Raw genomic sequence first — 15,770 nt, 5'->3', positions numbered from 1 at the left:
AGGGTTTTCCACATTATTGGTGATTGGTGCATCTCTTGTGTTATTGGAAACTGAAGAATTGTCGCTAAGCCTCAAGTACCCTTTGAATGAATTTATAATACTCAAATCATTGCTAAAGTTGTTTTTGTGCATCTTTTGCCTTCAGTTTTACAGTCCTTTTACACCGACTGAGTGACTCTAATTCGTTTTCAAATGCGCCCATTTGCAAGACAAATAAAAATATTTTTACATGGACCTTGCCAATATGTTCTTCTGTGGTTTTGTGGACTGGAGCTTTAGTGCCATTGAATTTGAGAGTTCTGGACCTAGAAATTGTTGCATACCTTTTTTTTTGTACTTTTGTACGTGGTCTTGTTCGCTATAACACTGAAATTGAGTAACTATAAGGATTATAGAAAAGCATATTCTGGTTCCCCTGCATATTGCCACACTGAAATGAGCATATTAGTTTCATTATATGCTCTCTCCAAGAATGCATTGCATGTTTTCAATCTTTGCGGTCGACTATCAAATGAATACTCCACACTCTTCCAGTTTAAGTGAATGTTGTTATTGAATAAATGGGTGTGGCACTGATGGGAGGGAAGCGGTGAGTGTTGAGTTCCAAGAAGACTGGGATTGACTGAGAATGAATATTGCCAACAGACAGCGTTTCCATTTTGCAGTTAGACTGCAAAAGCCTTTCAGGGCTATAGTGTAAGACCTCCCTGCAAATTCTCTCAGGAAGTTACCAGGGAGGTCTCTGTAAGTAAATAAATCAAAAAGAATAGTTCTGCTTTAGGGTAGCCTGCAGAGCAGATAAATGCCTTTGGCAGCGCTGACTGCCCTGAAGTCTTCTCATCTTGAGTATAGAGTTTGAGTGCGTAGTGTTGGGCAGGGAACTGAGATGTGGCAGAGTTCTGCAGGAACATCCTGGAATGACCCTGAGGCTGGAAAGATGAGAGTGAACCTCCACAGCACAGGAGTCATGGCACATACGGGGCTGTATTTGTGGTTATAGTCGGACACTGATATTTTGGGGTCAAAGAAAAACATAGTTTGTGTGTTTTGCTGAACATTGTTTCAGGGAAGCAGGGTTAGTAAAGCTTGGTTGTTCCATAACCATATAACCATATAACAATTACAGCACGGAAACAGGTCATCTCGGCCCTACAAGTCCGTGCCGAACAACTTTTTTTCCCTTAGTCCCACCTGCCTGCACTCATACCATAACCCTCCATTCCCTTCTCATCCATATGCCTATCCAATTTATTTTTAAATTATACCAATGAACCTGCCTCCACCACTTCCACTGGAAGCTCATTCCACACCGCTACCACTCTCTGAGTAAAGAAGTTCCCCCTCATATTACCCCTAAACTTCTGTCCCTTAATTCTGAAGTCATGTCCTCTTGTTTGAATCTTCCCTATTCTCAAAGGGAAAAAGCTTGTCCACATCAACTCTGTCTATCCCTCTCATCATTTTAAAGACCTCTATCAAGTCCCCCCTTAACCCTTCTGCGCTCCAGAGAATAAAGACCTAACTTATTCAACCTATCTCTGTAATAAGTAAACTGGAACTGTCAAATTATGATGAATGAGATTAAATATTCCTGGGAATTTCAAATATAGCATTACTGGTCGTCTCATTTTGGGGAAATTTAAAAAAAAACTGAAGGCAGAATGAAACTACCACAAAAAAAATGAGCAGATTAATTTTTTGAAATATTTGAAATAAATTCTCCTGGACTGGAATGTTGAAGTAGAGCTAACTGAAAATTCCCTGCCTTTGAGATAAAAGTAGAAAATAGAAAATGCTTGAAATATTCACCTGGTCAGGCAGCATCTGTGTGAAGAGAAATATTTTTAGTTAATATTTCAAGTTGATGACCTTATCCTTTGTTTCTCTTCTGTTTTGTTTCCACAGATGGTGCTTGATAAATTCTGTAAGGGAGTGTTTCCAGAATTTTTTTGATTTTCATTTCAGATTTCTAGCATCTACATTTTTGTTTTGATTTTCACTGACTGCCACCTTCACAATGAATATGAGCAGTAGTTGAAACTAGTCAAGTTTCAGCGGGACAGCCCAAGTTTTTTTTTTTTTTAATTTCAAAATAGACTTTATTCATTGATAAATATATACAATTCCTGAACCATTCAAACAAACAAATTCATCCGACATTTTCGGAGACTATCCAAGTTTTTTCAGTACAATTTTTTTACATTTTTCAAATTTCACCAAACAGTCCCCCACCCGTGCCACTCTGTGGCCCCTGTCCAAGTAATAAATATATACAGTGTTTACAGTGCGAAAATTCCATTTGACATTTTCACTTCCACGGGACAGCCCGAGTTACTTAGTGTCTATCTTTGATATAAACCAGTATCTGCAGTTCTTTCCTATACATTATAATGCTTATCTCTTTGACTACAGACTTCAAGCCATGGAAAGTCACTAGCAAGTGTTGTAAGATATTATCGACAGATGATGACCCGCCTGCGAAGACGGTTTGGTGCTCACTGGGAACCGATACCGCTGGTGTATTCAGAGTTTGAAGAGTGGCTTGACAGGAAGAAAAGTAAGAGGTTTATTAATGCAAATAATATTCAAAGATATTTCCTTGCTCAAACATTATTTTGCAAGATCACCAACTGATGTTGCCCACTTTTAACGTATTTAATTGACTTTGGATGACAGTGCATTACTCGTGTGGTGCTATGAAGGTGAATAGTGCTAAAGGTTCTTAAAGGTCTGATGCTCTGTGCAAACTGAGAATAAATCTCTCAGTAATCTCAAAAGGTTTCTGGAATTAGGCTGCAGAAAGAAATATGTGGACGAAAATCAGCTACCACAGATTAATTAGTACAAATAAGCACTGAACATTATAAGATGCAGGTCTTTGCATATGAAAGTGCTAACAACATCATGTTGGATTGCACAGAAAATAATGTAGATAGAAATAAAAAGTTGAAAAGGAGTTGATAGATTAGTGGGTGAGAGCTAGTAGACGGTGCTCCTTGTATGAATGTTTGAGGTAATTAATTTAGGACACAAGAAAGATTAAACAGAATTTTCAAAACGGAAAGAAGCTTGAACTGTGAACTTGTAGAAATTTAGGAGTCCCAAAAGAAGAGTTGACCATAAAAAACAATGGACTAATATAACAATACGGAGTAAAAAGGATAATAGATAGTTTCCCTTTATCTTTAAACGGCAAGAAATTAAAAGCTCCTCTGGGGTAGGGCATTCAGTTCTCTGTTCCATGCAACAGGAAAGATATATTGATTTTGGAGAAGATGCAATGCTATCAAATTAGGTTGCATCAACAAGGTTTGCATTCCCCCAAATACAGATTATTTGATGATCTCAATGCAGTATTTAAAATGATCAAATATGTACAATAACAGTTTGAAGATGACATGAAAATGACTGAAATAGTAGATAATTAAGTAAATTGTCTATGGATACAGCGGGACACAGATCAGTAGGAACGTGGGTGAAGCAGTGGCAGATCGATTGTAATCCAAACAAGTTTGAGATAATATACTCTGGGAGTCAAATTCTTGTAAGATATATAATGTAAATGGCAGGGGCCTTTGGAACATTGATATACTGACTGACCTTGGAGTGCATAGTTTGGGGAAAGTGATGACATGGCTGAAGGTTAGTGAAAAAGGTATTGATATGCTTGCCTTCATGGAGACACGAATAGAGAATGAAGCAGTGATGGAGCAGGCTTAATGCCAGCAGAAGAACAAAAGACATAGGGGCAAAGTTAGGCCATTTGGCCCATTGAGTCAACATTGTGTCATCCTCTACCCAGTCCCACACAAGGTCGCCATGTTTGTAGTTGCATGTGCAGAATATATAATACTTCCTTACAAAGGCACCAAGTCACCTTCCGGCCCTGTACAATATAACAAAGTGATGATATAGAATTGGCATTTTGTTAAACATTCCCATAATTGTTGCTTTATTTCTTTGTGCTGTTAACAGTTTTAAAAACACCATTGAACACATTTTCTTTATTAATTTGGATTTTTAACAAGTTTGTGTTCACAAAATGAATTCTGGTTGTCAGGTGGCTGCAGCCAAATTGTTTGCCTTGGCTTGGCTTTTAAAATCGTTGCAACAGTTGGCTGCCAGCCCAAGAATCCATTCGGCCCACAAAATCTATATTAGCCCTCTGGAAACCAGTATCTTCGGCCCTCAACACCCATACTAGCGCAACAGAAAGCCCCCCCCCCACACTGGCGAGCAATATTGGAATTGGTGGAGAGGTGGAATATTGCGTTGGTGACCAGCCCTCCCGTGTGATGCTGGGACCTAACGGGTCCCACTTAGTCTAGTAATTAAATAAAGTTGTCAGTATAAGTGGAACTTGTGCCCAGCACTAATCATTTTTGTGCCAAGAACAAATATTCAAGAACATTGTTGAAATAATTCAAGCTTATCTTCTGCAGTTCCGTAATATAAATACAACTTAGTATTCTTATAACTAGCACTGGATGAGGTTTCAGTTGTGCCAGTGGATGCTAGTTGTATTTGGTGTAAATTAACTGATGCAGACTTCACCCGTTAAAACTGTCATCCCATTAAAAGTTAATATTCAATCCCTGTGGCTAAAAAAATAAAATTGTATTACAATATTATTTATGGGAAGGCCAGAATTAATCTTTTTCCTATACTTCTACCCCTTGACTTTCTGCATTAAAAAAAAAAGAACATATCAAGCATGTTTACATAATTGCAATTGTTGCATTGGAGTTGCTGCATGCAGTGATAATATGTTGCTCTGTCAAGCATTTAGTTCTACTGAACTCAAATATTCCCCGAACTGATCCTTTAACATCCTTTCATTTTTTCCACATTCAGCCTCATTGATTTAATTTGTATGTTTTGGTGAACATCTTTTCATACTATTTTCCGTTAAGTCAACAGGAAGACCTCCCAAATTAAGGAGAGTGAACCTATTTAACAGGATGTTATATGCTTCCTCTACTACTAATTTAATAACCTGTAGCTACAGAATATTTCCGGAGCTAAGTGGCAACTCAATGAAGGGATGAGAGTGGCAAGAGGAACATCTGAGATAGCAGAATGTTGCTCTTGTACATCATCTGCTTATAGATCAAAAAACAAAGAACTACACATGCTGGTTTACATTAAAAGACACAACAGTAGAATAATTCAACAGGTCAGGCAGCATCTCTGGGGAACATGGATAGGTGACATTTTCATTGGACTTTGTATCCACCTATAGTTGCTCATTCCTGTACAATTGTAGCAATGCTTTATAAATATATTAGCAAAGAATTTTAAGTCACTGGGGTTTTATCATATTCATTACGTTAATCCAAAGTTTATAATTTCTCTGGAAGTAATTTTACATTCCTCTCGAATGATCTATGATCTAATGGTAGTTTATCAAAATCTCTAAATCTGAATGCAAATCATGCAGATTAAGTTGTTTGCTTGCAGAATATGAAGTAATGTTTGCAAAGAGAGAGTTCTGGAGAGAGATTAATAGGAGCGAGTTACCAAATTTCTTCAAGGACTGTGACCACTATCCTTCCCTGTACGAGATCGATGAAACCTTGCGTATGATCAACCTCGGTAAGTGAATTTCTCAATATTTCCTTAAGATTTCAGCATCCTTAGTTCCTTGTGTCTCAAACGTAACTTCCTTGTCAGTTTTCACAGAGGAACGACAGTCATCTGCAGCTTACAAAAGTGGGATAACATAGAACAAGTATACAGGTGATCAATGGTCCGTGTGGTCTCAATGGGCCGAAGGGCCTGTTTTCACGCTGTATCTCTAAACTAAAAAAACTAAAGTGAACCAAAGATAGACACAAAATGCTGGAGTAATTCAGTGGGACAGGCAGCATCTCTGGAGAGAAGGAATAGGTGACGTTTTGGGTCAAGACCCTTCTTCAGACACTGAACACAGAAGAGACATAGGCGGGTTTGAAGAAGGGTCTCGACCCGAAATGTCACCCATTCCTTCTCTCCAGATATGCTGACTGTCCCGCTGAGTTACTCCAGCATTTTGTGTCTATTGTCGGTTTAAACCAGCATCTGCAGTTTGCTAAACTGAACCAGCCGACCTGGTCTGCTGTCACATTTACTGAGAAAGTACAGAAAGGTCAGGCACTCTAGGTCCAGATCATCCTCCCTTTAGCTACCTAAAGTCAGCTGTCTTTCATCACCACATGACAGCCAGTGGGATAGTTCTGAGCAGGATCTCCAAGTCAGCCAAAGCCGTATGCAAGACGGGACACTGAGAAGATTCACAGGTTGATTTATTACACGATTCTGGCCAGGTCAGCATTCATTGCCCAGTCTTCATTGCTTTTGAAAATATGGTGGATACAGTCCTTCTGGTGAAAGTATTCCCACAATGTTGTTGTGAGGCAATAAAACAAATGCAAAATATTTCCATGTCCATGTGTGATTTGAGGGGAAGCTGCAGATGACTGGCGTTCCTCTGTGAATGCTCTCCTTGTTCCTCCTGGTACTAGAGGTTATAGTTTGGAAAGTACTGTTGGAGTTTGAAATGGTTTAATTTGTAAAGTTAGCTTGGATTGCTTACTTTGTATTAACTTATATTTTTGATATTTTCACTGACAAATACAATGAAAGTTTGTGAAGGGGAACAGGCAAGGCAGTAGGACTGTTAATGAATGGTTAATTGGAGTTGTGTTCATTGCCAGCAAGCCATAAAGGGGCTATCTAAGTTCCCACCATCCTGATTACTTCCGCCTCCTGTTCCACATTATTTTATCTTACAGCTGGCAACACAGTGACATTGACAGAGAAAGAGGTCCTTGTCTAACTTTGAGGTTAGGTTTTTTGGTTTATCAGGATGTGTATTTCAGCAAAAGCATCATCATTTGGCAGTTTGGCACCTGCAACATTACACCCACATCCAGAAGCAAAGGTTAAGGCCACATCCTTCAGTACATGGTAACGTACTTTCTGTAGATTTTAGCATTGTTAAAACAATATTATAGTTAAAACAACGTCCAGTACAGTCAGCTGTTATCGGCATGCGGGTAGTTGAAAATCTCATTAAATTGTGCAGATTGGAGTGGTGATGGAGGTGTGATCATTGCTGTTGCTGAACATATATTTAGTTGGTGGGATCAAGAGAAGGCATAAATTGAACTGGAGCTTCATAACAGCAGTGATGGTGTCAAATGAATGTTAGCAGAATGATCTATCCACATTGCATATTTCCAGCAGGCACTAACTGTGTCGCTGCTCTTCCCATTTCTGGCCTGCAGCCGGGTGGTAGAAGAGGTGTGATGCAGTGGCTTGTGGCCATTTTTACTTCAACACAAGAGCAAGTGGAATCCACCATGTGAGCCCAGTCGAAAATGAAAGTTAAACAGTGCTAATTCATTAAGCATATTTTCATGTGTTTCACCAAATGTTATAGATATTAAATGTTCTTTTAAAAAAAAATCATACCAAATGAAATGTAACTAATTGCACAACTGCCATGAATTAGGTGCTATTACCACTTTCGTTAGCTTGCTCAATTTTATGCAAAAGTACTGGTTCTGATTGCTGTTCACTTTAAAGCTTCGAGCATGAAGATTGGAGTGCTGCTGGTTAAAGATCTCTTGAAAGGTTTTTCAAAAAGAAATTACATTATTTTCTTGCTGCTTTCACTTGAGCCGACCTCCTACCACTGGACAATATCTGCATTAAGTCATGCTCACAAGATAGTACGATGTTTTCCCTTAAAGGGTAATTGTCAGCACATGTTCTTCTGAAGCAGATTCAGAAAGAGATTCCTAGGTTTGCATATTTAATGTGACTCATTGGCGTTTCTGCAGACAATTCAAACAGGGAATCTGGTTCTGTCTGATAACTAAGAGTCCATTTATCTGTCGAAGTCCATTTGCACGCAATAAGATAAACATTAAAAGTATGAAAAAATGCAGATGCTGCAATCTTGAGCAAAACACAAAGTGCTGGAGGAACTTGGCATGTCACATAGCCTCTGGCAACAGAATGAACAGATGTGTTTAGGGTTGGGACCTTTCTTCAAACTGATAGGGGTAAGGAGGAGAAAGCGGAGAAAAAGACGTTGGGGTAGGACAGAGCCTGGCAAATGATAGTTGATACAAATGAGGAGGGGGGGAGGGTGGTTGATTGGTGGAGTAACTGATAAGGTTAGAGGCGAAAAGGAGACAATAGGTTGTCAGATATGGAAAAGAGTGGGGGAGTGAAATGTAAAACCATTGAGAGAGATGTGGGTAGAAGGGGATGGTGGGAGGGGGAAGAGGGTGATGTAGGGAAATCGGGGGCTGGGGGATAGGAGTGGAAAGAAGGGATGTGGAGCAGAGTGACCAAGGGAAAGGTGGGGTTTGGGAGATGGTGGGAGAATAAGGTAAATATTGTTGTGTAAGTAATGACAGATCCTTAAATCATTATTCAAAAACAAAGAAAGACCTTAGTTGTATCAGGTAAACTAAAGATTTGTGGATATTTGAAAACTTGACAAACACCAGGATTCAATATGTGTTCTGTACAGGCTGAGGTGCCATTGGGAAATTTAGTTCTTTACTTCTACTTGAAATACTGTTCAGCTTTATTATCATTTCAATTCAATAGTCATTTGTGCATGAATATCATGTCATCTAAGTGCAACCATGGCTTAGCAAAATGTTTATTACTATTTATTTTATACTAAATTTGTGACATGCACTGTAATCCTTGTAGCTTATATATTCCTTAATATTTCTCAGTATTGCAATAGCTTTTTTTCACATTGTTCTTGAATGCTATTCAAATGTGTTTAAAGTAACTATATTTTCATCGTGTAAGATGAACTCAAATTAAAATTGTTCAGAATTTCTAGTTTTGCATTCAAAACAACCCAGCATGGATGCAGGCCATTTTGGCCATTAATCGTCCCCCTTGTTTCTTTTCCATGAGCCATTTCTTCTGAAATAGATTTCTTCGAGATTCTCCGTGTTTCCTCATTTTCCTTTCTCCTCTCGACACTTGAAAATTCCTTTTTTATCTTTCTGCTTCAACAGTAGCAAAACATGAATACTCAATAGTTTTATGGCCAATATGCCGTAGTTAAGGGATGTGTATTGGTGCAAAGCCACCCTACTCGTATCATCTATAAGGAGGATTAATTCTCAATTGATATCACTTTTTTTGCTGTGAGAATAACAAAGTATTTGAGAAATTAGTAAACTGTTGCAGATGCACTGCCCTTTTACCTTGCAACCTTGCATTCTACTTCCTTGTAAATCTGTTCTCCCATTGTTATGCTTTATTTCTTAGTGTTTGGATAAATGATGTTCTGGTGGCACTTGTTAGTTCCACCATTTTCCTCCTGGTTTCACAAATGTCCTTTCTTGGTTGTAACCAATTTTAATAAGTTGAGTGGTTAAAACAAAAACTTCAGAAAAATGCCTTATTCCTGCAGATTCCAGCAGTTATCAAGTGCAAATAAACTGTTTATGATAGGATGGGAGAAAATTATGTTTTTCACATCCGCTATTTTAAACTAAAAGTGATAGAATTCTTAAAATCAAATCAATTAGGAGAAGCAGTCTTAAGGTGGGTAATTTATGCTAATACATTCCAATGACGTGTGTTGGCATTTCTCAAGCCTTTGCAGGTGAAATGTATGAAAACTAATAGCCAAAATATCGTGGGAGGGAAAGAAAAAGTGTGATCTGAACTTCGAAATGGAGAAAATTTGTACTGTGTAAACAGCAACAAGCATAACAGCTGAGAGATCAAATGTGTAATAATATAATCTCCGAGCTGCAATAACGAGAGGTGTGATCAAAGAACGTCATTCAGCTGCAGGGTGACCATTCCTGTGTAATGTGCCAATGGCATTTTCACACACAAATTGCAAGCAAGTTTCATAACTAACAAATCAATTGAAACAAGTGTAATGCCATTATTTAAGAAAAGTGAGAAAGAGAAACCATAACATTATACACCTGTTAATGTAACATCTGGTGTGTGGAAGTTCATGGAATCTAAAATTAAGGACAGGGTGACTGGGCACTGACAAAAATGTTAACTGATCACCGAGAGCTAACATGGATTTGCAAAACATATGTCAGAAATGAATGCTTTGAAGAAGTGTTCAAAGTAATAGACAGGGTACGTTCCTGTTATTATCCCGGCTAAGTTATTAAGGCTTCTCAAAAGCATTTGATAAATATAAGAGACCTCAATCATGTAATTGAGGTCAAATTATTGGCCTGATTAAAGAATAAGCAGGTCAGTGGAAGATGGTGACTATGGTTAATGACTATGTACACAAATTAATATGGCATGTCCCACATGATTTAGCTGCTAGGACCTCATTTATTCACTATATATATTAATGACCACCATAACACAATTGACAATCATATTCAAGTTTGCAATTAATGTAAGCAATTGATAGCATAGTAATTAATACATAATAGGAGCATTATATTCCAAAGAGACAATGCTAGATTAAGCGAGGGATGAACATGTGGCAGATGCATTTCAATGCAGTTAAATATGAGATTATCCATTAAGATCTGATTCAGGATACATCAGATATTTTTACAAATTGTGAAAAGTTTAGTTTAGTTTAGAGATACAGTGGGAACAGTGTTAAAAATGGTGTCCAAAGATATTGATTATTAAAATGTAATTGAGTGCTAATGGAATGGTTGGCTTTATATCTAGAGGGTTGGAACAGGGAGATATACATTTTCCTGCAACTTTATATAATCCTGTTTAGACAGTGAAGGGAAAAGTATGCAGTCAGTGTGCTGCACCTTTGATAGTATATGTTGGTCTTGGAGGGAGCACAGTACAAATTCAGCAGTTTATTAAAGGAAACTTAAGTTTTATAATCTTCCATATAAACTAGCTTTATTTTCCAGCCAGTAGATACATTTAATTGTCAATTTGACTGAGTTTTATAGAAAAGTATGCAGAGAGGGACATTTCTATGTTGTGGACAGGCAGATATTGTAAAATCAGGCCCAAGTCACACATGAATCACTTCTTGGAAAATGATGGTAGAAATTTATGTTCCAAACATTCCTTCTTCAGTTCCCCATTGGATATATTTGTGACTATGTTCTGTGTTTCACAGAATTCAGGAAAGTCTACCATAGTATTTCCCAGAATTCAGTAAGAATATGAAAAATAGTAACTGAAGTAGGCTATTCCATAAAAGCAGGGATTTAAAAAAATATCTCAGCACCATTTTGCAGTATCAACTCATGTTCCTTGATTCCGTTAATATGTAAATCTCAAAAAATATGTCTGAAATATATTCAGTGACCTAGAAAAAAATTCCATACATTAATCACTCACTGACACCACAGCTATTCATGAGATATTTTAATTGCATGTGGGTCCACAATGCAGAATTTTGAATTGTTCAGTTGACTTCACATAATGCAGAAGATAGTTGTTGCATTTCACCATTATCTCCGTCCTGCAAGACATCTCTTCTACCACGTGGCTGCAGGCCAAAATGTGAAGAGCAGTGACAAAGTCAATGCCCACTGGAAAAATGCAACAAGGATCATTCTGCCAAAAAGTGGTAGATGGACTGTAATGTTAGGAAATGTGAGATTATCTCCTTTGGTAAGAATAGAAAAGCAGAAGATTTATATGAAGAGAGACAGCAGTATTCCATGGATATGGATAGAAGGATCGGGATGTTTTTGTACGTGGACCACGGAATATTAGCATGCAATTAGCAAGTAATTAGGAAGGCAAGTGCGTATCTTTATTGCAAACATGATGCAGTATAAAAGTATTGAGGTCTTACTGTAATTTCACTGGGATGTGCTGAGAGATTATATGTCCATGGTAAAGAGCGGTATGTTGAGACTAGGAAATTGAAAAAAAGGCTGTCTGAAATATTAAGAATACAAAAGAGAAGGAACTGAACCAAGGGAGAAAAGCTGGAAACATGTTAGAAAATAAATTGGTGGGGCCAGAGCAGGCTGAAACTATGAGATCACCTGGACAGTTTGCCTTGTGTTTCTTGGAGAAGAGAAAGAATCTGATCATTCTGATTAGGGAGAATGTCATTGCTTAGAGATTTGTAACAGTTTGGATTTGTCCACAAACGGGATTGACCAGACTGAATCATTGAATATATTTGAGCTTGACAGATGTTTACTCTCAAGGTATTTGAGGGTTATAGTGCAGAATTTACTGAGTGGCAGAGTATGCTTCAGGGGCATAACAGATATGTTTAGTGGATTTTCAGGGGAAAAAATGCCCATGTTCAGAGCCCTTAACTTTGATTTATTTTGTGAAATCTTTCCAGGATGCATTGTGATTTTATTCACACTGCAGTTCCTGACAATAGAACATAGAAACATAGAAAATAGGTGCAGGTGCATTCGGCCCTCAGTCAGCACCGCCATTCAATCATGGCTGATCGTCCCTTGTGCCTGCCTTCTTATCCCTTGATTCCACTAGTGAGTTCCCTCTCTCTTCCACCCAGTGGGCCTCCACTGCCCTCTGCAGGGAATCCACAAATATTGGGTGAAAATTTTTCCTGCATCTAAATGCCTCCCCTTTCTGAGACTGTGGCCCCTTTCTGGACTCGCCCAATTTTTTCCTGCATCTAGCTTGTCCAGACCTTTTATAATTTTATATGTTTCTATAAGATATCCCCTCATCCTTCTAAACTCCAGTGAATACAAGCCTAGTCTTTTCAATCTTTCCTCATATGACAATCCCGCCATCCCAGGGATCAATTTCGTGAACCTACGCTTCACTGCCTCAATCACAAGGATGTCCTTCCTCAAATTAGGAGACCAAAACTGTACGCAATACTCCAGATGTGGTCTCACCAGAGCCCTATACAACTGCAGAAGAACCTCCCTACTCCTATACTGAAATCCTCTTGTTATGAAGGCCAACATTCCATTTGCTTTCTTCACTGCCCGCTGTACCTGCACGCCAACTTTCAGTGACCGGTGTACAAGGATACCCAGGTCTCGCTGTAACTCCCCCTTACCTAACCTAACCCCATTGAGATAATAATCTGCCCCCTTGTTTTTGCCACCAAAGTGGATAACCTCACATTTATCTATAAGATGAACCTGATTGTGCACTATATTCTGCACTATAACCCTCAAATATCTTGAGAGTAAACATCTGTCAATAAGATGAACCTGATAGAATTGAAAGTCTTGGGGCTACCACTCAGACATAACTAGTCCAGATGGCTTCCTGCATGTGGGAAGAATTGTATCATAATTAGATTTAATTATTTTGAAGAAAAGAAAACACTGTTTACAAGGAATAGATTTTTTTTTAAATGTAGGTACAGGGAACTACAAATGCTGGAATCTTGAGTAAAAAACTGGAGTAACTCAGTGGGTCAGGCAACATCTCTGGAGAAAACAGGTAGGTGACATTTCTATTCATGTCCTCCAGACCCACTGAGTTCCTCCGGCATTTAGTGATTTTTGCTAATTCTTTTGACTGAATAGCTCATTGCTTCCGGCTGCCATACTCATTAACTTGATTTACTCTATCTCCTTTTAATCCAAAGAGAATTTTTTAAAAACTTTATAGCATGGTTGTAAAAGTTCCGATTGTGCTGAGGTCTCAAAGCAGACTAGTATGGACAAAGACATAAAAAAAAACTTCCTATAAAGAGATATACATTTGAGTTTGCCAATGTTGGCCCAGTTAAATTTCCACATAAAAAGTTACAGGCATAGTTTTTCTGTGATCTCTGTAGGAATTGTATTGAAATGAGATGTCTGTCGTCCAACAATGGGAGCAGTCATTGTTTCATTATTTTCGGGTCAGCTTGACATGCTTCTAACAGTCAGTTCATTGATATTAAAAAAAACATTCTAGTGTACATTTTAAATGGTGCAATGCACCTCCCACTCTATGAAAACAAATCTAAAAGAGTAACTGGCTAATCAGCAAAAGGGTGGGCTGATTGAGGGTATGTTGGGCTCCAGGGGAAGATTCAGGGAAGCACAACTTTGTGGTGGAACTCAATTAAATGCTTCATAAATTATATGATTTATAAACTTGCTGCTTCCTCTCCTTCCTTAAATACTGTGGTCAGTTTTCTATCTTCCTATCCAAGTTCAAGTTCAAGTTCAAGTTACATTTATTGTCACATACACCAAATGGTACAGTGAGATTCGAGTTACCATACAGCCATACGAATAAAAAGAACACAATACACGATAGAGTTTAACATAAACATCCCCACACAGCGGAATCAACGTTCCCACTTTGAGGGAAGGCAATAAAGTTCAGTCATCTTCCTCTTGTTCACCCGTGGTCGGGGCCTTTGAGGCCTCCGCAGTCGCCAATACGACGGCCCAATGTTCAGGCCCCCTCACCGGGATGATCGGAACTCTGACGTCGGAACACTCTCAGCGGCAGGTTTCCGAATTGGCCGCTTTCTACCGGAGACCGCGGCTCCCGAAGTCCACAGGCATATCTGGGCGGAGCTTCAAAACTGGCGACCCCAGCAAGGGGTCACAGGACTCTGCAAAGTTACAGTCAGCGCCACCCACGGCTAGAAGCTCCGCAAACCACAGCTCCACGATGATAAAGCAGCTGGCCCAACACTCTGGCGCCTCAACACGGCGCTCCCTGGCAAGGCATGGCCCGCTCCGCGATGGTAATTCAGTGCTGCGCTGCTGCTGAAGCTCTGGCCGGTCTCCAGCAGGAAAGGCCGCAACAATCTAATTGGTAGGCCGCGAGGGTGGGGGGGGGGCGAAGATGCGACTCGGTGAAAAGACGCATCCTCGACCAGGAAGTGACTGGAAGGTTTCCCCCTTCCCCTCCCCACCTCCCCCACATAAAAATGACTAAGAAACCTCCAAAAACATACTCTTAAGCAGACTAAAAATAACAAAAAAGGTGAAAGAACGAACTGACTGCTGGCGAGGATGCCGCGCGCAGTGCCACCCGATGATTCTAGAACAATTCTATAATTTTTAGTATGGAAGATGATATCTACACATCCACGCACTCTATAAAGTAATTTCTTCCAAAATTGAATGTCAAGTCCATGACATCTAACAGCATTCAAGCTCATCAACTTCTCTAGAACTATTGTTACACAAAAAAGCTGGAGAAACTCAGCACCCGCTGAGTTTCTCCAGCTTTTTTGTGTAACCTTCGATTCTCCAGCATCTGCAGTTCCTTCTTAAACTCTCTAGAACTATTATTTGATTATAATTTATTTGGTGCTTCATTCTTACCAAATTCTTGATTTTCTTATATCAAGGGCAGTTTTTACGTATCCTCACCCTTGATGACAGACACAAAACTTGTTTAATTCATTTTAATATTTTCCATTATAAATTCTCTTGTCTATGGAATATGCTAATTTAACCTTTTAGTCTGTCATATCATCATATCATATCATATCATATCTATATACTTTTGAAACTGTGTGTGTGTGTGTGTGTGTCATTTTGCATGTGAAACGTTTCTCCTCGAAAACCAGATGCCGAAACGGGAAAATGTTTACATATTTCAGTAGAGATTTTCCTTGTGAATTTAGAAATCCACTCCTCTGTACATTTGGTATATTATTTTCCTGACTTTTTGTATTAAAATTGTTGACCAATCTCACCTTAATTTTAAATCTGACCGCTGCCCAGCTGCTGACGTTACAATAACAGTGACATTTTTACATCTTCTGGTAGAAATTTTCCTTATGATTTCAAAAATCCAATCCTCTATCAATTTGGTCAATTATTTCCCGAGATAGTTACTAAAATTTATAACCAAACTGACAT

At 38.8% G+C, this 15,770-nt stretch overlaps 1 protein-coding gene across 1 annotated transcript in view; it reads left to right on the top strand.

Annotated features, from left to right (window-relative positions):
- Positions 1–15,770, top strand: part of LOC129703884 (uncharacterized) — a 314,315-nt gene that overhangs the window by 248,404 nt on the left and 50,141 nt on the right. The window contains exons 16-17 of the mRNA XM_055646562.1: positions 2,413–2,557; positions 5,461–5,595. Of these exons, the coding sequence (XP_055502537.1) occupies positions 2,413–2,557; positions 5,461–5,595 (280 nt within the window). The remainder of the gene's footprint in view (positions 1–2,412; positions 2,558–5,460; positions 5,596–15,770) is intronic.

This window comes from Leucoraja erinacea, chromosome 1, assembly GCF_028641065.1.
Source record: "Leucoraja erinacea ecotype New England chromosome 1, Leri_hhj_1, whole genome shotgun sequence".
NCBI classification, from domain to species: domain Eukaryota; kingdom Metazoa; phylum Chordata; class Chondrichthyes; order Rajiformes; family Rajidae; genus Leucoraja; species Leucoraja erinaceus.
This window is presented reverse-complemented; position numbering and strand designations above follow the sequence as displayed.